Source organism: Vipera ursinii, assembly GCF_947247035.1.
Source record: "Vipera ursinii genome assembly, chromosome: 1".
NCBI classification, from domain to species: domain Eukaryota; kingdom Metazoa; phylum Chordata; class Lepidosauria; order Squamata; family Viperidae; genus Vipera; species Vipera ursinii.
In genome coordinates, this window is record NC_139512.1 from 223,585,149 (window position 1) to 223,613,039 (window position 27,891).

The 27,891-nt window shown below is 39.7% G+C and overlaps 1 protein-coding gene across 6 annotated transcripts; it reads left to right on the forward strand.

Annotated features, from left to right (window-relative positions):
• Positions 1 to 26,871, forward strand: FBXO25 (F-box protein 25). 6 transcript variants are annotated; one of them, XR_014490798.1, is made up of 13 exons: positions 1 to 74; positions 1,201 to 1,343; positions 6,104 to 6,184; positions 8,909 to 9,006; positions 10,925 to 10,974; positions 11,715 to 11,807; positions 14,206 to 14,299; positions 14,566 to 14,750; positions 15,251 to 15,433; positions 16,039 to 16,182; positions 17,556 to 17,582; positions 25,723 to 25,873; positions 26,521 to 26,871. XR_014490798.1 is itself a non-coding variant. In XM_083349206.1 (13 exons), exons 2-12 carry the CDS (start codon positions 1,207 to 1,209, stop codon positions 25,810 to 25,812), a joined length of 1,182 nt encoding a protein of 393 aa, XP_083205332.1. In that variant the 5' UTR covers positions 1 to 74; positions 1,201 to 1,206; the 3' UTR covers positions 25,813 to 25,839; positions 26,521 to 26,871. The 6 variants fall into 6 exon arrangements, 1 of the variants encoding a protein (XP_083205332.1); XM_083349206.1 differs by having other exon boundaries at positions 25,723 to 25,839; XR_014490799.1 differs by lacking the exon at positions 17,556 to 17,582.
• The last annotated feature ends 1,020 nt before the right edge of the window (positions 26,872 to 27,891 follow it).

Below are 27,891 nucleotides of genomic sequence, written 5' to 3' on the forward strand. Positions count from 1 at the left end.
GTTCCGTGTCGCTTCCTTCAATAACAATAACAGCAGCCCTGGGAGTCTTCTCGGGCTGCGCGCTCTTGGCTGGGGTGAGCATGGCGGGAAGATTTCGCCGCTGCTGTGAGGGAAGGGGCTCGGGGGGGGAGGGGCTAGAGGACGCTTTCGGCGGAGGAAGGGGCCGCCTCGGCCGAAGAGGCGGCCGGTATGGTGGACTCTTGCCTCCTCGCTCGGGGCGGCAAGGGAAGCCTTTTTGTTCTCCGTCGCCCTACGTTGGAGGAGAGCGTGGTGGGAAGCGGGGGAGGACTCCTCAAGCTGGCGGCTGCGTTTCCCTTCTCTTTCCCGCTGCTCCGCGCTCCTGCCCTCGTCTAGCCCAGCCAAGGAGAAGTTGCGCGGGGGGGTCGCGCAAGGCGGAGGTCGCCGGGCGACTCCCAATTCGTCAGCGCAGCCCCTTGTCCCGAATGTATGGCGTGTCTCCTTCCACGCGTCCCCGCTGTTGTAGTCGAACGAATAAAAAAAAGCACGCCTTTTGTAATGGCCAAGTGGCGCCTCTTGGCCCAGTCGGGCCCCGTGATGGCTTACCCCAGAAGCAGATCGGTGACGTGGTTTAGGAAGCCAAATGCAACGCCGACGAAAAAGATTCGTACAGCGCTGCCCTTTCTTTTTTCCTCCCTTCGCCTTTGAAAAAGGTGTTTTCTGAAGCCCGCTTCCTCCTCGTTGCTTGCTCGTCTACAGATTTTGGAGGGTTGCCCTTTGCTTTCCAGTTTTCCTGTAAGGGGATCGGGGTCTTTGACCTCCTTTATCTTGAAAGTGACGACCGAGGTCATCATCTGCAGTGAGAGTTTGATTCCATAACGGAATATTGTTTCCCCATATTTTCAACGACCTGCCCACAATATATATTAATGGGAATTTCCCCCCCCCCCTTAATTCAGTCTCAGTTCGTTAATCCTTACCTTGTGTTTGCAAGAGCCTGGGCTGGAAAATGTGATGTATTCCCCCAGCATGCTTTTATTCTGTGGTTGCCTCCCCCTTGACTTGCCTTTGAAAGTTCATCATAAGCAAAAGGAGATGGGTCCTGTCAAGATCAGCTGATTATTACTAACAGTTTCAGCTTCCATGCTTGGCTGTCTCTTGTTATACTAATTTCCTTGAAAAATTCTGAAGCTCGCCTAAGAGCAAAATGGTTAATTAGCTTGACTGCTTGTTTTCCTTAAGGAAACCATGCCTTTTCTGGGTCAGGACTGGCGATCTCCCGGATGGAGATGGATTAAAACAGAAGACGGTTGGAAGAGAAGTGAGCCTTGCAGCTCTGACTTTGAGGATGAAGGCAATCCGCTTGATGACATCAACCATGCTATGTAAGTTTTCTGGGAGACAGCATAAAAAAATGAAGATGGGGTTATCCATAAGGCAAATAGAATAACTGTGTATATAAAGCCACTGTGTGTGTATATATACACATATACATATATACACATATACATATATAAAATGCTGTACCATCCAACTTATTTAGTCCACAGAGGAAGCTACCTTGAGCCTCCAGTTCCATTCAGATATGGATGGTCGCTCATGTTATTTGGCAATGCAACTGCATAATTTTGCTCTTCTGGAATTTAGTTTTTTTGAGTTTGTGTGTGTGCTTTCAGTAGGTGGATGTATCACTCCAGTAATGAAGCCCACATCTAATGGGGGAATAGATGCCATTTTTTAAAATCCCATTTATATCCCACCCTTCTCTGAAGACTCAGGGTGGCTTACAATCTAAAGCACAAATCAATGTGCTTAGCAATAGCCTTCATTCTATGTATATGCCTGCTTATTAGGGCTTTCGCCCCCCCCCCCAAGCGGCATTATTACAAAGTCAGCTTATTGCCCCCAACAATCTGGGTCCTCATTTTACCTACCTTGGAAGGATGGAAGGCTGAGTCAACCTTGGAGGAAAGAACTTTGTTTTTTCACAAGACATCCAGGCCTGAGTATAATTGCAAGCAAGCCATCTGGGAGGGATACCCCACTCCTGGAAACATGCTGCACTGCATCTCTGTAAAACAGGCTAGAAAAATGGACGACTTTGACCCTGCCTGGAGTCTTTATTGAAGCAATCTTATTGCCAATAGTGCAGAGACAGCACTGTTGCTGAGGAGAAGCAGCATTTTGCTGAGTAGGATTTGGGTGTTCCTTGCTGAGGGCACATTGAAGAGTTCTTTGCTCAGATACCTGACACAGTGATATTCTCCGTGGATATAGTACCTGAATTAAACCACCAAACACTGCTGCTGCTGCTGCTGCAGTTGTGTTACCTTCCATTCTTTGGTTACTACAGCCTGCCTAAATGACAGGCCTGTATATGTTGTATATTTTTTTAGTGTAATGTCATGAACCTCTACTAGGATACCCAGGAAATAGGCTTTATAGACTTTTCTCAAGGCCAGGCAGGAGGAAAAAGGGACAGCTAGGACAAACCCTGACGTTTGTTAAGCTGATAATTAAAATGATATATAATATTTGATATAATTAAAGAAGATGGTGAGACTTCCGGTCTTGCGCGGTAGCGACTTGTCGCGGGCTTGCAGACTGCTGCACCCGTGCAGCTAAGTTTTGTCCTGCTTGGAGACCCCAGTGGGCCCAAGCTGTCCCGGAGAGGTGGTGAAGAAAGAAGGGTGCCCCAGCGACTCTGGAATGATGGTGGTTGTTCCATTCATCTTGGGGAAAGCCTTCTAACCTGACAGGAGAAAGGCTGTATTTCACCAATCAGCCCAAGCTACTTGCAACCGAAGTCCAAAAGAACTAACTGCACAACAGTAAACAGCATGCTTGAAACTGGTTGAGGAATCTGATTTTCCCTTTTCTATTCTACACTTAATTTCCTGGAAAAGATCTCCAAGAAACAAAATACCTCTAAAAGTGAAGGAGGGGGACTTCCACCCCACCCTTATACTAACGGAAGCGGCAAATTAAAATTTCCATGGAGGATCAAAATGTATGGTAGTGAAATATATTTATAAACTTCAGAGCTAAAATTTAACTTTGGACAAGTTTAAAATTGTTCATATTGAAAACTAAATAGATGCTGACACCTAGTGGTGAATGAAGATTATGACAGTTATGATTTCCATAGAGAACTTGCCAAAATCTGGGAAAAGCTAATCTGTCTTTGTGACCTTCAAAGCTTTAATAACAAAGAACAGCTGTGACAAAAAACAACAACAATTGGGCTGCAGACAAAGAGAGAATTATAAACTTTAGAAAAAAAATCTTTTTTGAACTCTTTTTAATATCTATTTAACTGGAACTCTAAAGCTATTTGCAGATAAGGAAAACTTCAACTTTTGGCCATCATGGATCAGAGACGTGTAGATAGAACACACCAAGAAAATATAAATACCTCTCAGGAGGAGATATATAGTATACTGCAACTAATTCAAATAACACTGAGTTCATATCACAAAGAAATCCAAAATAAATTTGAAAATTTAAATCTATTTCTAAGTTAACTCTACAACAACAACAAAAACTTCCACAACAACAGAGAAAGAGAGAAGAAATGGAAAAAACACCTCATCCCTTAAGACTACAAAATAAATTTGAGGATAAAAAATGATTTTAATGATTTTTTTTACAAATGTAAACCCAGGAAACACACTGTTTACCAACCATTAAGTGATTTGTGTTTTTAAAAAATCAATAAAATATATGGGGGAAAATAAAGAAGATGGTGGGTTTTGAATGATGTTGGTAAACCCAGGCTGCTGGTTTCTGGATTGTAGACTTAAGAAAGTCCACCCATCTTGGGATAAAACATTTGCAGGTTTCACTAGAATGTTCTGCAGCCAGCAACAATTAATTGCAAAAGATCTTATCGCTGCTTTGAAACATGCAGTTTAAATTTTATATAATTGGATGTAAACCAAGTGTGATCTTGTAAATGTTTAAAACTAATACTTTCCTGCTGTTTCTAAACATTTAAATCAATTATGAGAGTAATTGCACAAATCGTGTACTCTCCATGGTGAGGAAACATCCATTTTGGGTAAGAAGGAGAGCTGAAAGCTGCTTGTATTTATTTAAAATATCATGGCGTTCATTTGTAATGTAATTGTAATTATCTGATGCAGTGTTGCCATGGGGACTTCAGTATTTAAAATACAAGGTGGGCTGTTGGACCCATGTTGCTAAAACTAGGTTTGAGCTGAAAAAAATTACGAAATTGCAGACTTGGGAAGAAATGGTATTTTCACCACAAAGTTATTCAAGAAATAGCAGTTTGAAGACACAAGGTCTAATTTTCCAATAGTAGCAAAAAAGCAGTGAGAGCACTTCGGCAGGAAAGAAGAGTCGGTGATTTTGTATATTTCTTCATACAAGATAAAAGTCCTTGGATGTAGTCACCAACCTTTCTAATGGTAATAACAAGATGATATATTCTTCCATGGGACTCTTTTTCTGCCTTGCTTAATTTTGCCAACTTTTTCCCATTGAGCATTCTCTGTATTCCCAAAATTCCAAGCCAACATAGCTACTGGTTAGAATTGCAGTCTACCAGAAGAATCCTGGGTGGGGAAAACTGAATTGTAACGTATCTCCAAATTGGCCATAATTGATTGAAAATCACTGATAGTAGCAGGAAGGCAATGGTGAGCTGTGCTTTTAGGTGAAAGACAAAGCCAAAAACCACAGGGCTACGCTGAAAAAAAACCCAACCCAAATGACTGATAGGTGATGGCAAAGCAATATAAGGGAAAGCTTCCTTTGCTGCCATCTAGCAGTTATCTAGATATTTCTATGGAGATTCTTAGTCATGCAGGTCATGGTTGTCCCAAAGGTGCTTTTTCAAGAGGCAACTGGACTTCTTGTTTTTCTTTGAAGACTTTTCGCTTCTAATCCAAGAACCCATTGCCTCCTGAAAAAACACCTTTGGGCCATCTAGATATTTGTAACCCTAGTAAAGAATCTGGAGATCAGTATAGTATGAAAGTCTAGAAGTTTATAATTTAACTTGTTAATTTACCAGCATGTGCACTCAGTCCACTTGTTTAGTTGAACAAATTAAGAAATCTTTGTTCCTTAGATAAGCATGCTTTAATATGTGGCTTGTTTTAAAACGCAAGTTGAAACAATATAGGAAAGTGGTTAGTTACAATGGTCCTGCTTGGATTGCTTAACAGTGAGCTTTTATGTATGTATGGGCAAAATAATGTTCGTTTCTCAACATATTATGCTAAAAATGCTGCTTCAAATATGACCTGAAGCAGATTTAAAACATTCTGTTTAACCTAATGCTCTCCAGATGTGTACAAGGTAGGGAGCCTCTTAACTCTCCAAATCCTATATTTTGGGAGAAATTCCATGCCTGTTATATCAAAAAATTGTCTTTGTTCTTCACAGCTGGATCACATAGTTTGTGTATGAGTAATAGTCACAACACTTGCCATTTGTAGCTGATGAATTCCAGCTAATTGCAGCAAATGTTTTGAGTCTTCTTGAACTATTTATTCTGTGCTGCATTCGGCTATTTCATTTCATGAGTTCACTGCAACCACTTTCAACGTAGTTTGCTTGTATATTAACTCTGTTTCTACTGCAGCATGTCTGCACATTTGCTTTCACCTGGTAATAAATATAACAAGCAAGGTTGTACTTTTAATAGCTGTTTTAAACAAAATTGCTCTGATATATAAGAATATGATTGTATGCCTGCTTCCTTTAAGTGTTAAGCAACAATAGAGTTTCACCCCGAAATCAGGTTGTGATAACAAGTGCTTATGCGTCTTTGATTAATAACTACGGTATATTTCAACTAGAGGTTAAATATTGTGTCTAACATTTTAACCTATGTTTTAACTTGTTATGTAGTACTGCACAGTATAGCACATAAAATTTTTCTAAAGTAATGGTTCTACAGCTTTTGCGGCATAATGATCTTGTTAGATCAAAAATTTGACAGCCCCACATATTGTAATTATTGTCTTTTTAGTATTTGGGGCCTAAAATAAAAGACAATAACAGAAAGTTGGTATTCAATCCATTAGTGCTTTTTCAGTATATATCTGATTGGGTTTTTACTATTTCTCGCTCTCAGTTATATACAATTTTAAACCCAATTCCTTTATTACAGTCTTATGGCAAATGAAACGAGCACAGCTTCCAAGAGACGATCTGAAGCTGCATGGGGAGTTCAGAACCCAAGACAAATATGGTATTAAGCAAAAACAGAGCAAGCATTAATTAAGTTCTGTACTTTTGTAGGGTGTTCATTGAAATTTAACCAATCCTGATGCTGCCTAGCTTTTGAAAGATCATTCAAGAATTATATACTGCTTCCACTTGTTGCACATATACTCCATAGCAAAAATGTGCAGGAGCACAGGTTTATTAGCTCTCCACTGGCTCATTTAGCACTAAGGGGATGCTTAGGAGCAGGAACCTAGCCTGAAAGCCCCAGGAGTTCTCTTCAAAGTGCTAATCCTTTCACCATTCCTTTCCTTTCTCCCCACATCTGAATTTTTCATTTTGTGGATTCACATAATGTGTTTGAAACTGTGAGGTGGTTGGTTTACACTTTATGTATTGCCTAAACTGAGCATATTGCAGTTGGTTCAAGGAAGGTGGGCAAAGCGAGGTGGGGACCAGATGTCGAGTGAAGCGTGACTTTTCTGCCCCTAACTCACCAACTATCCCAGCATCCTTCCTTCCACCTCTTCAACTCTTCCTGTTGTGAGAAAAAGGCAGAGTCATTTTCAAGAGGCCCACCGTTTTGTAGATGAGAAGGAAAACAAGAAATATAGCACCAGAATTCAATGCTTCATTACTCCAATTAATGGTATAGTAATGGACTTCTCTGATAGGTGGAGATAGCAATAGCAATTTGACTTATATGCCGCTTCATCCTCTAAGCGTTTTTGTGAGTCGGCATATTGCCCCCAATGATCTGGGTCCTCATTTTACCGAACTCAGAAGGATGGAAGGTTGAGTCAACATTGAGCCGGTGAGAATCGAACTGGTGGCAGTTGGCAGAATTAGCCTGCAACACAGCGTTTTAACCACTGCGGAACATGGCTCTTATGGCATCATCCTCTCAAGAGCCAGTGTGCTACAATTCTGGTTCCATAGTGCTCAGCTAGCCAGACTGCTGACAAAGAGTAAGAAGCGTTTTGTTCAAGCAACGTTTGGAGGGCCATGACCTTTCTCCCTCTCCAAATTTATTTCTTTGTGGGCCTGCAGCAATACATAGATTGGGATTGAATGGGACATTCTCAATACTTTACCTTAGTTCATTTGAATCAAGTTCTTTGGTAATAGGGAAAACTTTCATAATTGAACTAGTCTTCTTTCTGGCTAATAGGTCCTGCTGTTTTCTGTGGTATTTTGGTAGATTTTTCTTTGTGTAAATGGAAGTGAACCTAAAGTCCCAGCTGAGTGCAAGGTAGCAATATCAGGTTTCATTTCTTACTCCGGCCTTGTGATTCATAGTGCTATTTTTCTACTGAGATGTTTTTCATTAAAATTTGTTATTGGAAGACTCTACTTCTGATTAGATTTATATGGAGCAGATAATTTCTATGCCACATATGGCTGGCTGAATTTGGATTTTGTTTAAAAAAAAATCCAAAGAGAATTATTTTTTCTCTTCAAAAACATTGATTGCATTGCAATGTTGAATTTGTGATGCACTGTTATTACTTTATTAGTTACTGTTTTATCCCTAGAGAAGTGGGCGGAAGTTTTTTTTCCTCCCTGTATCCTCTGTTCTTTTTCTCTTTGGTGCTTACTGGATACAGCTTATAAGGTATGAGTTTCTTAAATCTGAACTGACAGTGATAAATACTTTTCATTTGATACTGAGCTCAGTGAATGGAGAAAACTCCTGTACACAATTTTCCCATCAAAGAATAAAAATAGCAAAGTAACACCTTTCTTTTCACGTCGTTGCATTGTTCATGTTTATAGTTCCAGTATTTGTGAAGTAAGCAAAGCAAACCATATTGGATTGGGTTCTGGAAAAATAGAGCTTGCTGGGTCTTTTTTTTTTTTACAAAACTACTTTTTTAAAAAAATTCTTTGTGAAAATTGAAAGTGTAATTATAGAATTCACATAGATCGCTTGGTACTTTTTACATTAAACTCATATTTAAAGGAAGTTTAAAAGTATCTTGAATAGCACAAAATACTAGTTTTAAAACAAAAATAAAATATTGTATTACCCTTGAGGATAACCTTTATTGGAACTGTCTTTTTTTTGTAGTGCCTGAGCTATAGTTAAGAGAGCTTACTTTGCTTGTAAAGAATTAATAATAATAATAATAAAGTTGGAAGGAACCTTGAAGGTCATCCAGCCAAACCCCCTGCTCAGGCAGGAAACCCTACACCATTTCGGACAAATGGCTGTCCAGTCTTTTCTTAAAAACTTCCAGTGTGGGAGCATTCACCACTTCTGCAGGCAGGTTGTCCCACTGGTTAATTGTTCTACCTGTCAGGAACTTTCTCCTTAGTTCTAGGTTGCTTCTCTCCTTGATTAGTTTCCATCCGTTGTTTCTTGTCCTGCCTTCAGGTGCTTTATATACACAGGTGAATTATGTGAATTATAATTACTTTATACCAATAATAATTCATGTATCCATATCCTCCAATTAGCAAGGCTTGCCTGTCTGAGCATTGCCATGTGGCATATTTTAAGCCGAGGTGGCAGAACAGAATCTAAGCCATTCTCTGTGTGAAGTGTATACATCCTTACCTGGAGACCAGGAATGTTTTTGTAAGTAGAAGAGAGCTCCTTTCTTCCTCAGAGGCATCACGGTGTTGCGAGTGACCTCATCCAAGTTCTTCACCCTGGTGCCTGTTTAAATATTGCTTGAGCACAGCCTGCTTGGCTCTTCCCTATGTCGAACACATTTCATGCATTGCCTCTGTGGTTTGCTTTCAGCCTCTTGAACAGCGATGAAGAAATATGCAGTACCGAGTGTGAATTTGCAAGCAAGAAAAGGAAAAAAGATCACTTTAGGAACACTGCAAAATCTCAGTGTAAGCAAGAATTGCTTTTCAGTTTTTAATGTTCTTTGCAATTTGACAATAACTTTTCTGCCTCAGCAGAGCCGTCATAAACGTGCCTGCAAAATACTTGTGTACGTGAGAAGCATAGGCTAGGTAAGGATTCCTCTCTGTGTGTATATGTGCATAAAAAGCTGCATATGTTTAGGATTTGCACCAAAGTGTTTCTTCTGGAAAAAAAAGAAAGAAAAAAAAAGGAACAAAGGATTTATCTGACTCACACAGTTGCCCTTCAAGGCTATTATGCTCTCTACAGGGCATTAAAACAACTTCTTAAAACATACATTTACATATATACACGTACAGTTGTTTTAATAAAAGTTTAATAAAAGAGCATTAAAACAACTTTTTAAGGCTCCTTTATTAAACTTTTATTAAAACAACCGTGTGTGTGCATATGTAAGCGTATGCTTTTAAGAATTTTCCCTTTGGAGGCTCCTAATAAGCCATGCCGTGCGAAAGATTCAGGAGAAGCACCTCAGACCATAACCTCCCATTCTTTTATTAAAATTGGCTGACTCTTTCAGGCTACCCACTCTCCCAGGCCTGAAAAGAAAGTGCTGTGCTCTCAAGAGTTCAACATGGTAATGTTAATGCACTGAGGCCTGGTGCGAAAGCACTCTGCTTGTGCTCTGGCTAAAGTACTTTCAAGCATCCACAGCCCTGGTACTTAGCTTGAAAGTTTCTAAGGTAGAATCAAAAGCAGATTGGCTAAATACCAAACTGTGATGTGAAAGTGTGTGTTTCCCTGTCAAATTCACTCCCAGATGATCCCAGAACGTTGGCATTTTTACAGTGAAAGATTTATTTGCAACCGTAGGTCTTAGCAAAATTCATATAGATTTATAAATTCATATAAAATTGCAGCAATGCAGATCAGTCCAAGAAATCATATACTGACTCTACTTAGAATATAAATCCAAAGTGTCGGCTGGAGTGATTCCACTCTAAAAAGGGAGTCTGAATTGGCCCACAGATGGTAGGCCTTTCTCTTTTTTAAATGTGGTTGCAAAAGCTTTTAAATTGTACAGAATCTCACTTCAGTGTAACACGATGATTAGCTAAAGGGAAGTGGGGAGATGTGAGAAGAACTTGTAGGTTAATTACATTTCTGTTATGACTAGCGAGAGGCAGTTTTTGCTGGTTATTTTGTTGAATCACATTCTTTCCCAAAGTCTAACAATGTAGTTTTGTTTAAAGGAAAAAGGTAGTGAGGGCATTCAAGCTAAACAGAAAGCGAAAAGCTCACCTTAACACTTCTTCCTCCTCCCAGTTTGATACGATGTGATTTGAGTCAATATTACCTTCTCTGCTCCACTGATTGAAATTTCATCCTAAGCCAAAACTGTAAATATCGTCCTCTTTGTTTCGTTGTTTCCCCATAACTCTTAGATTTGGTATCCTGTGAAATAGCTAGAAGTATGTAATGCTGATGATGATTCCATCTAAACACTGTGGGATTTTTTTTCCCCCAAAGAGACTGTTCAGTCCCTTTCCCTAGATTTGAATGAGGGCAGTCTGTTGGAAGAACTGTCCTGTACGTACGTCTAATCATCTTTATTGAATAATTCTTGAATAATCTGGTTGACAGGACAGCAAACGGTCAGATACATGAATTCGTTGGAGTCATTCACAGAACAGCCTTAAAACCTATTGTGACATTACTTGATTTATCAATATTAAATCTTAGCTGATATTTACATTAGCACCACATTTTCACCAAGACCAGAGGCCTGCTCGAAATGGCTGCAATCCTGCTTTGGTGGGAGTCACTCTAAATTCAGCCACAGAATTCTGTGAGTGCCATAGAAAAGAAATTTCGGCAAGGGAGAAGGTTAACCATCCTAAACTTGAGGTTATTCAATGAATTTGTGCTTGGTTCTGTTTTCAGGTTTTTATCGTGAAAACTGGATATATGTTCATAAAGAAAGTACCCGTGAAGTAAGTGTTCTGCACAGTGACTGTTTCCAAAAGGCCCTGGTAGTCCCTCATTTAACGAATCTACTCGTACAACTGCAGAAAGGGATATACTGTATAATAATTCTTTTTCAGGATAGGAACAGTTTACCAAAACACGTCAATCAATTTATTCATATTACCTATAAAAAAAGATCTAATGAGACTTCAGGAGAAGGAGCCTCAGTATCAATCATTTTTTATTTTTTTTCTTCCCGTACCTTATATTTGTTATCTTAATTGGGCTAAAGCAGGGATCTCCAACCCACCCCCACCCCACTCCACCCCCCACCCCCCGGGCACAGCCTATTCAGAACCGAGCCATGTTAGAGGTGGACTGGCATGCATGCATGTGCACAGCTCAACTCTCGTGCAGCTCAATTAGCGCAAGCAATGGGCCACAAAGGTTGGGGACCACTAGTCTAAAGTACAACATTACATGTGTGCCTTCCTTCTTGAGAGATAAAAGAAAGCATTCTAGACATTGAAGACTTGCCACAGAAGAATATAGAAGCAGAATGAGCTCTGTTAGGTTTATATAGAAACTTCTTCTTGCCTTCCCTCCTTTATATTCCTTTGGCGAAGATGTTAAGAGATTAGGCAGCTTGGAAACTGGAGCATGTGAATCACCCTTTGTGTACTTCTTATTCCCGCTTCATTGTTCCTTTTTAGTTACAGGTCCTTCTGTATATATAACATCTGTTTTCTTTCTTTTTTGTTTCAAGAGGCATGGCTATTGCACTTTGGGAGAAGCTTTCAATCGTTTGGATTTTTCAAGTGCGATTCAGGACATCCGGAGGTTCAATTACGTAGTTAAAGTAAGTAATGTTTCTGGCCTGTGTAGTTCCATGATTGATTCTTATAGTTAATGAATGTGCCTTATGCTGTTGATCTTGAGGTAATTCAGAACAAGTTTTAACTAGTGTAAAATGTGGCTATCTGCACGTTAACTAGTATAATACATTTAGGTGGCCTGGCTCTAAATCTTCCATTGATTTCACTATCTACCTACTTGCATCCCAACTCAATGGATGATATTATTACCGGAGTAGTTACAAAGAAGCTTCTTTATTCCCAGAAGCTTCTCACACCCTAGAGCAGGGCTTTTCAACCTTTTCACCAGTTGTACCACTTTTAGGATATGGCAGTATTTGAGTACCACCTAGCAAGGTGTCAAGGTGACCAAAAAAAAAACCTGTTCAAAGTTGCAATTGCACTGAAATGACTTATGACCATTTTTCACACTTATGATCATTGCAGCATGCCCAGGGTCATGTGATTTATATTTGGATGCTTGGCAACTGATTCATATTTATGATGGTCACAGTGTCCCAGGGTCATGTGATCCCCTTTTGCAACCTTTTGACAAGCAAAATCAATGACAGGGCTGCTGGTGGCCAAAAGTGGCGGGACTTACTTCCCTCCCTCCCTCCTTCCCTGCCTCCCTCTTTCTCATTCCTATCTCCTTCTGAAGGAAGAATTTGAAACCCCTCCCCCCATATTTTCCCTCTTCCATATATTCATCGAACAAGGAAAAGCCTCCAGAGACAGAAAAGACAAGCCGCTGAGGGAACTAGCTTAAAAAGTTGCATTCCCCTTTAAGAATTAGCTACTGGCTAGAAAGGAAAATTAAGGAGCTGGCACTTAAGGAAGAAAAAAAAATGTAGTAAGTATTGGCTGCCGGCTAAGGCAGCCTCCCCAAATGGCTCCATTTATAAGTAAAGGAATGCTAAAGGCAAAATCCATTCAGGAGAAAAATACTTCAAAATCCCTTGCAGCAAAACTTACAGCTAACAATAGCAGAGCAATAGAAGCCAACATGAGACATCAGCTATCAGCCAAGTAGAAATTGCCAAACACTTCTTAAGAACACAAAGCCCACATTGCACAAATCCCAGAACTTCAAAGTCACAAAAGCACCTAAGAATCCTTCCACTCTCCATCTCCCTCCCTCCCTCTGTGCCCCACCTCCAGCCAATGCTGCCTTTCTTCATTCCTCGTGGAGGACGACCCCCTCCCCCACTGCGTTTCTTGCCTGTTTGTTGTAGATCGGCTCATGGCCGGCCTGCTTGATCTCCTCTCCCCCCACCCTCCTCCTTCCTTCCCTTCGGTGCAGCTAGAGCTGACTCCGCCTCCTTCCAAAGCTGCCTCTTTTTCTCCCTCTCCCACCCAAAGTGACTCCTTTTATAGCCTCTCCTGTCTCTGCCCCCCCCCCCCCCGTCCTCCTTTCTCTTCTGGATGAGCCGGAAGTTAGCCTGGGGCCTTTGCCTCCGCCCAGCCACTCTGCAGCTCCAGAGGACACTCTCCCAGTAAGTCCTGCGCTGTGCTGGCTTCTTCCCTCCCACACTACACTTGGCTGGGCGGGGCCACATACCACCTGCCACCTGCTAAAGTACCGCAGGTGGTACGCGTATCACCGATTGAAAAGCCCTGCCCTAGAGAACCCCTTGGCCACCAGCATTAACCAGCACATTGTCTAAAGTTACTGTTTTGTGCTTTGGCTGAGCCACATAGTTGGATCCATTCAGTATATTTACTTGATTAAACATGCTTAGGATTATGTTGAAATGCACTTAAGTATCTTTAAATTAAATATTCAGACATATTGAGCATCTGAGCATGCCTCCTTTCTGGGTGACTTTTGTTGATTTTTCTTAATCCTCCTATTGAAATCAGCAGGAAGTGCTGTGGTTGGAATGTGCTTAAAATGGCTCCAACATAGTAATAATATTTGCATTTCCCTCATAAATGTTTGATGAAATAGAGCAAAAACATTTTCTAGACTTCAAAAATATTTTCAAGAAAACGGCTTTGCAAGAGTTCATTTTTTTCTCCATCTGCTCTGCAGGAACTTGAAAACTACCTTTTCCTGTGGCATTTCCTGTGGCAACACTATCACTCGTGAAGTGCCTTTTGATTTGAAGTTGACAGGATTAAATTGGAGGGGAATTGTGTGTCACTGTTAAAGCAATTTCTGATGTTAAGAGCAGGGCAGACAGGTGGATGCACAAGTGACTTGCACTCCTGCTGTGACACTCAAAGGGGAATTTGCACACGTGCAGAGAAGAGCAAGCTCCAGACTCAAAGCCCGGCTGCTTTTGACAGCATCAGAAGAGTCATTCACTTGCACTCTGCTTGATTAGCCCTGCTGCAGCTTCTTGTGATATATGTCATTTGACTTTTATGTACTATTTAAGGGTGGCTGTTTTCTTTTAGCTTCTGCAGTTAATAGCCAAATCCCAGTTGACGTCCTTGAGTGGCGCAGCTCAAAAGAACTACTTCAACATTTTGGATAAAATTGTTCAGAAAGGTAAAGCTGCATCATGTTCTTAGAATTTCAGATTTGTTCGCTCAGCCCCCAAAGATTGCCTGCCGGTAGGGTTACTTATGTTCTTTGTAGAGTTCATTCTGATTAATACTAGCAAAAGTTTACATAGGTAAAATTACCTGTTCGTTTGGAGCATGTTATGGGGGCAGGTTCTATTTTAACTACTAGGAGAATGAAAAGTGTGTACCCTATACTTAAAAGCAGGTTTACTCATCTACCTGTGTATATCTTTCAATTCCCATTCCAAGTTTTGGAAGACCAGTATAACCCACGCCTGATTAAAGATCTTCTTCAGGATCTGAGTTCCACCCTCTGCATGTTAATCAGGAGTGTAGGAAAATCGGTGCTGGTAGGAAACATCAATATTTGGATTTGCCGATTGGAAACTATCCTTATGTGGCAGCAGCAGCTCAGTAATCTTCAGATGACCAAGGTACATCCAGCTTTTATGCCCTTATTAAATCTGGAAGAATCACTTGGAGATGCTGGGAGACACAGTGGGGCATCTTTTTTGTGAGAATGTCATTAGGAATTGTCTCGCCTCATTTTGCTCTTTAGGACAAGAAAGCATGAAATAAAAAAAAATCTGAATCTGAAATAGATGATCTGTGAAGAAACAAAAATGCCAATATAGCTAAAATATGGAGAAATGGGCAATGTTTTGTTTTCCTCACTGTTTCTTTTAAACACATCCTATTCTTTCTACCAACTTAATAATATTTGAGAACCTGGAAATGTAGTGTACTTTATAGCAATATATATAGTTAGCCTACTTCTAATTTTCAGAATTATTGGAACATTTTGTTTTGATTATAGAATATCATGCTTATTTATTAAGCTCTGCTTTTGATATAAATGTTTGATTTTCTAAATCCTGTTTACGCTTGGTGTTTCAATTAACAGACAACTAAGCGTAATGTTTTTGATTTTCAGCACATCAACAACGGACTTACACTTAGCGATCTTCCTTTACATATGCTGAACAACATCTTACATAGATTTTCAGATGGATGGGATATCATTACTTTAGGACAAGTGACTCCAACATTATATATGCTCAGTGAAGATAGGCAGTTATGGAAAAAGCTGTGTCAATACCATTTTGCTGAAAAACAAGTAAGAGAAAATTTTGTTGTGCATATACTTTTGTCTAGTGAGGTTCTGAAACTTTGCTTCTGTGTAAAGAATCAGGAAAAAAAATGGAGAAAGAAAAAGGAAACCAACTTGCTTGCAGTTCCAAAAGGAAGTATGTAACAACTATTAGCAGTACTTTTTTGCTCTCTTATGTACATTGTAAACACAGCGGTTCAGAAAGAAATTTCTGGTTTCAACAGAATTTACTTCCATTTAAATATAAATTTAATGGTACAGAACCTGTACTTATGCTGGCTGGAGAATGCTGGGGGTTGAAACTCACACATCTTAAAATTACCAAGTTTGGAAAAAAAACTGATCTAAACCCATGTTTTGCTTAGCTTTAATAAGAGTCTATAATAATTGAGAATATTTGCCTAGCATTGCTGGCCATGCCATAAGCTAACAATTAATTTATGGGCAGGGACAAAAAAAAACCCTTAGTGAGTCAGTAATCCCCTAACTTATTTCACAAACCATTTTCTAAAACATTTCTTCTGATATGTATAGTTCTGTTCCATTATTGTTATATGACTTGGCTGCTGGATGAAACATGATTGCCTTCAAATGTCACTTTTTATGTTCAGTTTTGTAGGCATCTTATTTTGTCAGAAAAAGGTCATATTGACTGGAAGCTGATGTATTTTGCACTTCAGAAATGCTATCCCATAAAGGAACAATATGGAGACACCTTGCAGTTTTGTCGTCACTGCAGTATTCTATTCTGGAAGGTAAGAAACATGTAATACTTTGGAGTAAAGAAAAATTATTAGCCGTATATTAATATCTATTTCACAGACTCAGGTACGTGATTGAAGAGTTCAGCTTTGTGCTGTGAGAAATAAGGATATTCCCTTTAGGAATATACTGTATACATTTCGTTAAGAACATACCCAAGTCAGAGTTGCAAGCAGCTTTGATGTTGCTAAGTAGGCTAGCAAACAAGAGTTTTACTTTTCTTTTTTTTTTCCTTTCAAACATCTCCTGACTCTCAGACAGATGCGAGTATGCAAAAGCTGGTTCTGCAAATAAGATCCATTAAATAAATTTGACACTTAGCAAATAATTTGTGTTTGAAATCTGGGCCATCAAGAACAAGTAGAATGAATTTTACCCGTGGCCTCAAGTGAGCTTGATACACTTACTGGCCATTTGAAGCTTATAGGAAAAGTGTAGGATCCCTGTCCACCTCTTCAGCTACAAAGGCTGAGGAAGATTGAGTATCTTTCTCACTTCCTAACATTGGGTGAGTAGGTTTATTAAAGCATGTTCATGAAAATATGCTTTGATCTGAAGTCCCGTCTAGCACCCTACTTTTTCCTGGAAACCCTACTAAAAGGTATGTGTGAATAGTAGCTTTCTCTGCTGCTATTCCCAGTGGCTGTCTGATTCTAGAGGGGAATGAATATAGATGCTTGGTATTTCGTTGGTTTGCACTTCTTGTTATACCCAACATAAATCAGCTGGGTGATTTGGGGCCAGTTACTCTCTTTCTCAGCCCAACCTACCTCACAGAGTTGTTGTTTTAGGAAAAACTAGGAGGAGGAAGGAGGGTTAGGTGTGTTTGCTGTCTTGCATTCTTTGTAAATATAATAAAGGTAGGGAATCAGTAAATCCTAAGGATGTTTTCAGTCTGATTTATAACAAGGGTGCCCTAGTGCTCCTTGCCTTTCCAGTGACTCTCTTTGCATGTGCAGCCTTGAGTAGCAGAAGTGGGCAAGAGCTATTGTACAGAAAAGATTATAAGGATGAAACACTGAAAATGGGAATAAAGAATTGATAATAATAGCTCTGATCAATAGCAATGACTAATTGTCATCTCAAAAGCTTTCTCTCTCCATTGTTTTATGTCTAACATTTTGCTTTATTGATTAGGAGAATGGATCCATTGGTTTCAGCTCATTTCCTTCCAATAAATATATTGCTAATTTGCTGCTTCTTCTTTTTTTTCAAGAGAAGTGAAGTTTTCCCTTTGGTCTTTGTTTGATAGTGCCCACAGCACATTTTTATAACCATGAATGGAATATTGTTTCTGTCCAATAAAATCTTCCTCTCTTTTGTTTCGCTGCCTTCCTTCCTGTTTCTTCCTCCATGACCTCAAAAGGACTACCACCTTGCTTTGTTATTCAAGGTACTTTTCATTGTACTTACCACTTGGCTTTCTTCTGTGTCCATGCTGTTGTAACTGAAGTGTAAAGACTTGTCATTTATAAGTGGAATGTTACTACCCTGAACTTGCTGTTCTCATAACTGTTGGCATTGTAGAATTGTGTCCCTTGAGAATCCAGATGTGTGCGGACTGGAGTTATCAATGGGGGAAAGAGCACTTTAAATTGTAACATTTTGCCTGCTTCTGCATGGTAGAAGTGGTATGTTTGATTCACATCCACTTCATGTGCTTTCCTCTTAAAGAGATAGTTCAGATTATTTATGGGAGTTTTAGCTAATGCCTTAGAGCAGGCATGTCAAACTCGCGACTTTTTCCCCCTTGCCGGCAATGGGTGGGCGCGGTTTCAGCATGACGCATCCGGCCCGTGGGCCGGCAGTTTGACAAGCCTGCCTTACAGATTTGAGAGCATACTAAGCAAAGGCTTTTTGATTTTGACTACTCAATTATTCCTCTATCCCAGACATGTCGAACACAAGGCCCGGGGGCCAGATCCGGCCCGTGAAGTGGTTTCATGTGGCCCGCGAAGCCATCCTGGAAACAGTGAGGGAACGGCCCCCACTGCCTTGGCCCTGGCCCAGAGACCCTCCTTCTGCCAGAGACCCTCAGATCTGTCCAATTCCTGCCCAGGCCCCCATAGATACCCTTGATGCGAACGATGTAGAGCTGGCCACGCCCATACAGTAGGCCATACGCACTCTATCCACGCCCATCCAGTAGGCCACGCCCACCCTGGCCATACCCACCTGGCCTCCTGAGGGCAACCGCAATGCTGATGCGGCCCTCAATGAAATTGAGTTTGACACCCCTGTTCTACTCAGTCTTGGACACAGTGTGTTACAAGGGGGCACCAAAATGCAGAAAGCCACATAAGGAGCATATTTGATATTTTATTGCATTTGTAAAGTGCCTGGCCTCTACGGACTTTAAATGGCATGTATTCCCCGTTTTATATGGCAACACTGTGAAGTAGACTAAGTTGAGAGAGTGACTAATCCAGCATGCTGACTGATGTGTGCATGTATGTGTGTGTGTGCGCACACACACATTTCTCTCTCATAGTTTGCTATTCTAACAGGGTTATTCATGCCAAGAAAAGTGAAGCCCATAATACAATCAGTGAGGAAATCTGTATAATCTGTGTGGGGGAAGGTCATTCTGAGTCCCATCAGTAAAGCCCATTTAGATACATGATATAGTTACTCAAAAGATAAGGCCTTTTTAAGCCATGTTCTCTACATCTGGGACAGAGGGTCTCCCTACCTCTCACTAGCATTTCAGACAACCTTTTAGGAACATCCGTGTTGCTTTGCTTCAAGATGGACTGTTTCCCTTTTCTTTCTGGGATTTCGGCTTTTTTAAAATATCAGCTTTCTGCTCTCTTATTACTGTAAACGGCCCCACAGAGTTCATTGGAGTGAGAATTGTTGAAATGCCTAGTTAGGCACAGAATAACAAAATGTCATGATTTGCAAACTGAAGCTGAGTGACTGTGGGGAAAGAAATCAATGGTAATAGTAATAAGACCTGTTGGAGCAATACCCAAAGGGCTGCCTAGATGCATGGAAATTTTGAACTTATTAGACCTGAATATCCTGATATACTCAGACGTTATCTTAACAGCTCTTAGATCCTTGGTTAGGAATTGAACTGTTACATTTTACCAGTCCCAGACTGTGCATGAAATTGAAGACTGAAACAACAACAACAACAACAACAACAACAACAACAACATAATAATAATAATAATAATAATAATAATAATAATAATAATAATAATAATAATAATATAGGTATCTTTCAAGGAAACTATGGCGAAGAGAGGGAATAAAATTGATGGCTTAGAATATAACACAAACTCAATAATATCGAACTACAATTCCAGAGATATTTCTCTTGCAATCACCCAGGTTTTACCTGTTCTTGAAAAAACAATTTTTTTAGCTTCTTGGAAACTGGCTTGCTGGGAAGGTCCAGCAATGTTTTAGGAATGTTTCTTAGAAAATAAAAATGATGTGGGGGTTAAAGTGCAGAGATTTACAGAAAGGAGCAAATTTCCACTGGGGGAGGGAAAATGAAAGTCACCTGTGATCCTAGAAAACATCCTGCAGGGATGGGAGGCCTTGGTGAGAACAATCTCAGCGGTTTGCCCTTTGGAAAATGAGTATTTTATAATAAGCTGCACCAACAAGAGCCACCATTTTATTAACTGAGGTAACAAGAACTGAAGTGAGCAGTCAAACTGACAAACTAAATAGCAGCTCTTAAAGAAGTTAAATACAAAATTGCTGATCTTTTCACAAACAATAAGTACTTTAACATTGGTTATTTTCAGAGTCTGAAGAACAAACACAGTATGACCCTAGTTTTTCCCTATATGCATAAACTTGTGATTTATGGCTTTGATGATTAGGCAGGATAAATTATAGAAAGAAGAGAATCTTGATGTAACTTTAGAGAAGGGAATTAAAACATGTTTTTACTTAGAGCTGCTGTGAAGAATATTGGAACCCACTTCTTTGTATCTTTTCTTTCTTTCCTATTTCTCTTTTACTTCTTTTCTTGCTCTTTTAGCCTTGCCTTTAACTTCTTTCTCTCTTTTTTCTTAGAAAAAAATACTGTAGTATTTTATTAGTTTGTATAAGATTTTTTCTTTATAAAAATTTTAATAAAATATATAAACCTACTTTTTTAAAAAAATTGAAAGGCATTTCAGTTAGTTTAATGTATCTTCTAGGACAAATGTTAAAAGAATTATTAAGAGGGATACTTCTGTATTAGAAGAATGAACTTTGTAAAAAAACAATGTGTCTTCAGATACAAAAAGATGATAGATAGATAGATAGATAGATAGATAGATAGATAGATAGATAGATAGATAGATAGATAGATATAGTTGGCTGATTAGTTACTTTAGTTAGTTAGGGCTTTGGGTGGTATTAGGTGTGTAGACCTGTGCGATCTAATAGATATTCTCTATTTTGGACTTGAAAAAAGCTCTTAGCAAATGACATATCCAAAGGTTTCTAAGCAAAGTCAGTTGTACCATAAGAGGACCGGCACTTTTATGGACTGGCAACTGATTAAAATAAGCAGAGTAGGAATAAATGGAAAAGCCTCCCATTGACAAGATGTGCAAGGTGGTGCTGACCAGGGATGTGTGAGACTTAACGCTTCAGTGACTACACAGATGATTTAGGGTTAGGGCTGAGTAGTAACATCCCCATGTTTGCTGTTCAGGATGGGGAAATCAAGACAAGATTATGAAGGATTCCAGAAGGATCTCTGGGGCAACCTCAGAATGGCAAAAACTATTCTGTGCAAACATGTAAAATAATGCATGCCAGCTCAGAAAAATTCTTTACTGGTTACTTACTGTCTTAGGAGTGATTGACGGATTAGGAATGGAATCTTGGAATCATAGTGAACAATTTGATGCATATGTCAACCCACTAACCATGGTTGTAAACAAAGCAAAAACCTCGCTGGGCATGGTTAGGAGGATTGAAAATAAAACTGCTGATGTTGAAATGTCTGAAACACGTCTCAGGTGAGGCTTCATGTGGAGGATTGCATACATCTTTTGAAAAGAAAACTACAAAACTAGAAACGGCATGGAAAGGCCACCAAAGGGATTATGTGGCTGGAGTATCTCCTTTACCAGATGAAAATTGGGCCATTTTAGCGCAGAGCACGGAAGCGGAGAACTGATTAGGGGTGTATAACTTTAAATTGCAGGGATAGTATAACAAAAGGCTTTCTCCTCCTCTCATTGTATTAGATGAGGTAATATTTATTGGAATTAAATGCCCAGGTTGAGAGAAGAAAAAATGCTTCTGATAAAACACGTAATGAAGCTATGAAATTTCCTGGAGCCGTTTTATTTCATTTTAAAAGCAGACTGAAACCAGTGAAGTTATCAACGAGTACTGATGGTGAATTTTCTACTCCTAAATCAGTACTATCGGCTTGTGGATGGGGGAAATGAACTATTATCCTACAGTCTGAGCTTGGGAGTTTTCCAAATACTTCCAATTGGTCACTATACAGATACAGATAGTTCTTAACTTACAACCATTCATTTAGTGAGCGTTTGAAGTTACAGCTTCCTCATGGTCATGTGATCAGAATGGTCATGTGATCAGAATTCAGACTCTTGGCAAATGTCATGTATTTTGACAGTTGCAGTGTCCCGGAGTCATGAAATCATCTTTTGTGACCTTTGGCAAAGCCAAAGGGGAAACCAGATTCACTTAATCACCATGTTATAATCTTAGCAACTGCAGTGATTCATTTAACAATTGTGTCAATAAAGGTCGTAAAATGTGGCAAAACTCACTTAACAACTGACTTGCTTAGCAGCAGAAATTTTGGGCTCAATTGTGCCTATAAGTCAAAGATCACCTGTACTAGATGAGCAGAATATTAATCTAAGACAGGAGTAGGCAACCTTGGCTCTTTTATGACTCGTGGACTTCAACTCCCAGAATTCCTGAGCCAGCTCAGGAATTCTGGGAGTTGAAGTCCACGAGTCATAAAAGAGCCAAGGTTGCTAACCCCTGATCTCAGAGAAAGCTAGGTGGGCCTGTGTTCTGATCCAGCAAGGCTGTTATTATTTTTTTAATGGGGAAGTGCATTCTTCACAGCGTTTTCCAGCAGCATGCTGTTAAAATTCCAGATTTATCCATCAGCCCCCACAGTTGAGGATCTTGATATAAAAGGTTTTGTTTTAATGACAGAGAGATGGAAAGATTACATTATTGTTCATGTGTAAGTTTGATTCCAGTACTAGGTGGAGATTAACTCTATAGAACAATAATTCAATAAGAAACACTTTATGTTGGCACATTGCCACAAATCTTCACAACAGCAGTTCATGAAGCCTCTTGAGATGAAGGATACAAGGTTTCTGTGCAAAACACAGGGCAATTCTTTCATTATGAGATGAGCTTTCAAAGGATTCTTTTCATTCGTTTGCCCCATTAAAATTTTTTCCCTTTATTTCTAAAAAAAAAAGCACCATACAGTTGTATCAACAACTGATTTTTACAATGTATAAAATGTAGCCTTTCAGCAATTATTGTGTCAAGCCTGGGTGGCAAAAGCCATTCTTTTTTTTTCCCTCTGAATATTTTGGTAAATGTTTTTGTTTCTCTTTTTAGCTAATGAGCTAAGTTTTCATGGATAGAAATGGGACACTTCCTATTCCTAATAATTTGGGGGGAAAAGGAACAAAGAAAAACAAATGGCGTCTGGGTTTTTGTTGTTTTGTTGTTGTTGTTTTTTGTGAGTGTAAATGACATCTGGACTATGAAGCCACCATGCCTTCAACTGAGAAGATAGAATAAAGAGGTCTTCAGGTCCAACCCCTTGCTTGAGCAGGAGATCCAATACTTAATTAACTGGAAACCTAAGGAACAATTTTCTTTCATTGGAATTGTAGAAACACATATCCTGTTGGTTTTTATTCTCCTTGCAAAGTTGCATTACTTGCTAGAGTCGACTATTGTAAAACAATAGCAGGGTTGTAAAAAATGAAAAAAAAAAACAAGGAGGGCAAGAATTAAAAACTGCCATGAGCCTCAGCCATTTATCAAAACAGATCTGTGCAGAGATATGCATCACAAGATGACTTTTTTTAAAAAAAATAACCTGGTAGCTATAAGCATTTGTTCTGAATGAATAAAGGGCTTTGAAAATCTAAGCACTGTGGGAAATATATTGCTCTGCGGTAGTTAAGGAAATGGAAAGCAACAATCTTTCAGTGGGAGACTATTTTTTTTTAATTTTTAAGTGCTTCATTTGAAGACAGCATTGCAAGTAGAAATTCTAAGGTTTTCCTATGTAGCATAGTACTCCATTTCAAAGTAACTAAGGTAATTAAGCTTCCAAATTTTGTTTAAGGCATAATTCATACTTTACATACAAATGGCTAGGTTTGTTCCACAAACCTAAAACATAAGCAAATTATCTAATTATTGATCATGTTATATGAGCCCAGTATCACAGATGCATTTTATACGATGAGCCTTTTTGAAAGCTCTTAAGCCAAGTGAAAATGCCCTGGCATTATTCTTCAACTTGGGGCCCTTAGAGGCAATGGCTTTGAGCCTGACAATTCCAAGCTAGCGTGGCCAGGAGTCTGTTGAATTGTAGTCCCAGCGTCCTGGAAGAGTGCCAAGTTAGGGAAAGCTGCACCAAGTCTTAGAAACTTCTCCGAAAGAACTGGAGTCACCAGAAATTGTATGCAAACATACACCTAACTCTTGGCTTCATCTGCCCGAAGGAAAAAATGTGCTACAAAATATACAGGAATCCTTTGGGAAGAATAGTAAAGCACCTGCTTTGGCACCAAGAGCAGATTTTAGCATTTCCAGGTGTAGCTGTGAAATAACCTAGTCTGGAACCCAAGATTTGCTGTTAACGGATATAGACAATCCCAGATATGACTTTCCCTAATCTGCAGCTGGTTTCCTTATCTGGAACACTCCCAAGGGTGCTGAGACTGAGCGTTCCAGAATCTTTTGTCATTGTGGACATATTTGTAGATTTTAAAATCTACAGTGTCGTTTGAGAGTACCAGATTGAATAGAGCTAAAGTACGGGGTAGTCCTCTGTTTAAGACTTGGGATCGGAATTTCAGCTGCTAAGTGATGTAGTCATTCAGCAGGTCATCAGGTGACTGGATTTAATTTTATGATAATTTTTAGTAGAATTGTTAAGCAATTCACATGATCCTTAAGCGAATCCGAGATTGGTCTAGTGCAGACATGTCAAACACAAGGCCCGGGGGCCAGATCCGGCCCGTGAAGTGGTTTCATGCGGCCCGCAAGGCCATCCTGGAAACAGTGAGGGAACGGCCCCCACTGCCTTGGTCCTGGCCCAGAGACCCTCCTTCTGCGAGAGATTCTCAGATCTGTCCCACTCCTGCCCAGGCCCCCATAGGCACCCTTGATGCGAACAATGTACAACTGGCCATGCCCACCCAGTAGGCCATACGCACTTTAGCCACACCCACCCAGTAGGCCACGCCCACCCAGGCCACACCCACCCGGCCCCCTGAGGGCAACCGCAATGCTGATGCGGCCCTCAATGAAATTGAGTTTGACACCCCTGGTCTAGTGGTTAAAGCACCAGGTTGGAAAGCAGGAGACTGTGAGTTCAACTCCGGTTTTAGGTATGAAAGCCAGCTGGGTGACTTTGGGCCAGTCACTCTCTCTCAGTCCAACTCACCTCCCAGGTTTTTGTGGTGAGGAAAATAGGAGGAAAAAGGAGCATTAGGTATGTTCACCGCTGTGAATTGTTTATAAAAACAATAAAGGTGGGATATAAATAAGTAAATAAATAAATCTGGCTTCCCCAATTGACTTTGTTTGCTGGAAGGACGCTTTGCTCGCAGGACGCTGCAACTAGGGGTAAATGCCTGAATTGTGATCACATGACCACAGGAGTAGTTGATGGTTGTTAACTTCAAGGACAGGTTGTGAGTCACTTTTTCTGAGGCCATTGTAATTTCTGTCTTTAAACAAATGGTTGTAAGTTGAGGACTACCTCTATATCCCAAAATGTTTCTGGGAGAGATGAAATCAACTTTTTTTCAGCCAACAATTATGCTTGGCCTTTGAACAGTACATTGGAAGCTGCGATTTTCAGAGTGAGTGAGACTAAACAAAGAACCCATGTGATTTTACTTAAATACATGCAAAATAATATATATTTATAATATATATACTATATATAAAATAATAATATATTTCAAGTAAATATTTACTGTAGCCGACAGGCTAAGAATAAATACCAGTGCATTAATAATCTCTCCCTCTTGTTTCATACTGAAAGAAAAACTTTTGGCAAGTCCGTTTGGGGGTAAGTTGTGACTTGAGTTACAAACTCTGCATTCCTGAACTCCAGAATTGTTGGTGGGGCCTTAGACAGAGCATAAGAGGTGTTTTGATCCAGCCTCAGTTCTGATTTAAAAATAGAAGCAAGAGACGTTGACCCAGATGTTCCTTTGTCTCAGTGCTGCTTCCTGTACAAAGTCCCATTTGGTGGCCAGCAATTTTCTAGTCCATAGCAAGAATAACAGTGTTTTTCCTTTTCTTAGGACACGGGTCATCCCTGCACAGCCAATGATCCCACCGGGTGCTTCACACCAGTATCTCCTCAGCACTTCATAGACCTCTTCAAATTTTAACTGCAATCCAGGGCAGGCAGGGCTGAGGTGTTTTTTTCTAAACGTTTTGCAGCAACATGCAGTACGTGAATGGGGTTTTTGTGTGGGTGCAATATATTTCCTGTTACGTTTCAAGTTAAAATCTGGGTGTAATCAGGTCAAATAGAACATTGCTGGAACTTCCATTAAAACCTTCAATTTCTGAGGAGGAAGAAAAGAGAAAGACAATTCACTTAGTAAGGGAAGATATACCAGAAGGAGATAGGTTTCTGTGAAAGTAATAATTGGAATTGGGCTATCTGGCTGATATCCAGCAACACGTTAATGTTTTCGTTTCAGTGAGATGTTTGGAGTTCACTTATTACTGAAGTGAAGAAACTGATGAGTTTCTTCTTACTTGTCCAACTCTAAATATACCCAGTTGGTATATCCTGTAAATATTCAGAGGATACTCTTAGGGTTTTTATGTATATATCATGTTGATTGTGAGCATTACGCATGGGCAAAATGTCCTGTATATCAGTTGTGCAGGAAAGCCAGTAATTCCATATTGTAAATACATTCAGTGCAGTATTTATTTTCTTAAAATATGTTATGTTATATTCTGTCCCATCTCTCTGTGTCCTAAATAATGTGAGCTGTTGGTATCCTGGCTGCTGAGCCAAGATACTGTTTTCTAGATGCAATCCAATGAATTGTGTTGAGCGAGAGGTTTATGTGTTTTCCCAGTCTTCTCACTGATGTCTCCTCAAGTCTTAACTGCTTTGAGCAAAATAGATGCGGCTGGGCTTTGAGAGAGAATGGGACTTCATTTGAAGCAGCGCTGTTGAAGTTTTGCTATGAACATCTTGGCTAGCTTCTCAGAAGTGGAAGATAATCTGAATGCTCTCCACGCTACTCTGGGAATGGAATTGGTAGGAGAAGCGAAAGGCAAATTTGCAAGAACTTCCAGTGTTCAGAAACTCTTAAATCACCATTTCCGTGTAAGACAATACATAGATAAAACACAGGATTTATGTTATGTACCACCATATGCATTAAATCCAAGTTTCTACCCAAATAAATCATTTTATCTTCTAACTAGAATGTGGAGTTCTTTATGTTAACACATTACATACTCCTACTTATAAACATGGATTCGAATGCTACACCTATATTTGTATTGATATATGTAGCTATAAGCTATGGAGAAAGCCTACCACTAGTTTTTATGATCAGGTATAATTAACTTCCAGTATTTTCCTAGCAATTCATATTAATATATTGCTATAGTAGCCCTATGGGATAGCAGCCAACAGCATGCTTGTATCAAATTTCAAGAAAGAATGGTTTCCCAGAGATTGAATAAATGTTGCTCTTCTTTCTCTTAAGAAAAATATATGTTATTTTTGATTCTGGAAGGAACCAATAATCACCCACATGGTCACTCTTTCTCCTTCTCATCATCTCCATTAGCTCATCTAAAGTTGGATCAAGGCTGGAGAGATCATAAATGGAGCTTCTCCCAAGCACTTGTGCCCTCATTTATATACACAACCATGGCCCCTGCCCTCTCCCCCAAAACCGCACACTGAGAATTTAAATAAAATCAGAAGAGTAAGTCTGTTAGGGTAAACTATCTTTAGGGTAAGTTGTAATTTGCTCTTTACTTAGATTATCCCCATCAGATGTCTTTTTTAAAGCATTGGGAGACTTACTATATATATCTGCATGCAAGTTATAATATCTTTTATATAATTTTGCACAAAATTCACATTTCCTCAGGAGAGTTTTCAAAAAATAGAAATAAGCCCATACTTGAGGTAGGACCAAGTTTTTAATGAACTTTCCCAAAAGACAGTGAAAAGAATCTAGCCAAATCTATCAGAATACCGTATTTTCCGGCGTATAAGACAACTGGGCGTATAAGACAAGCCTTGGTGGAGCAGTGGGCTAATGCCTCCTTAAGTAACACCAGCTGCCTGCAATTAGTGCAGGTTCGCATCCCACCAGGCTCAAGGTTGACTCAGCCTTCCATCCTTCTGAGGTAGGTAAAATGAGGACCCAGATTGTTGGGGGCAATTAAGCTGACTTTGTAATAATGCCGCTTGGGGTGTGTGT

Excerpts from the sequence above, each read along its gene's own strand:
- FBXO25 (XM_083349206.1), top strand. The coding sequence starts at position 1,207 with ATGCCTTTTCTGGGTCAGGACTGGCGATCTCCCGGATGGAGATGGATT. Across the intron at positions 1,344-6,103 it reads GATGACATCAACCATGCTAT|TCTTATGGCAAATGAAACGA; the intron begins GTAAGTTTTCTG and ends CCTTTATTACAG. Across the intron at positions 16,183-17,555 it reads GCAGTATTCTATTCTGGAAG|GACTACCACCTTGCTTTGTT; the intron begins GTAAGAAACATG and ends TGACCTCAAAAG.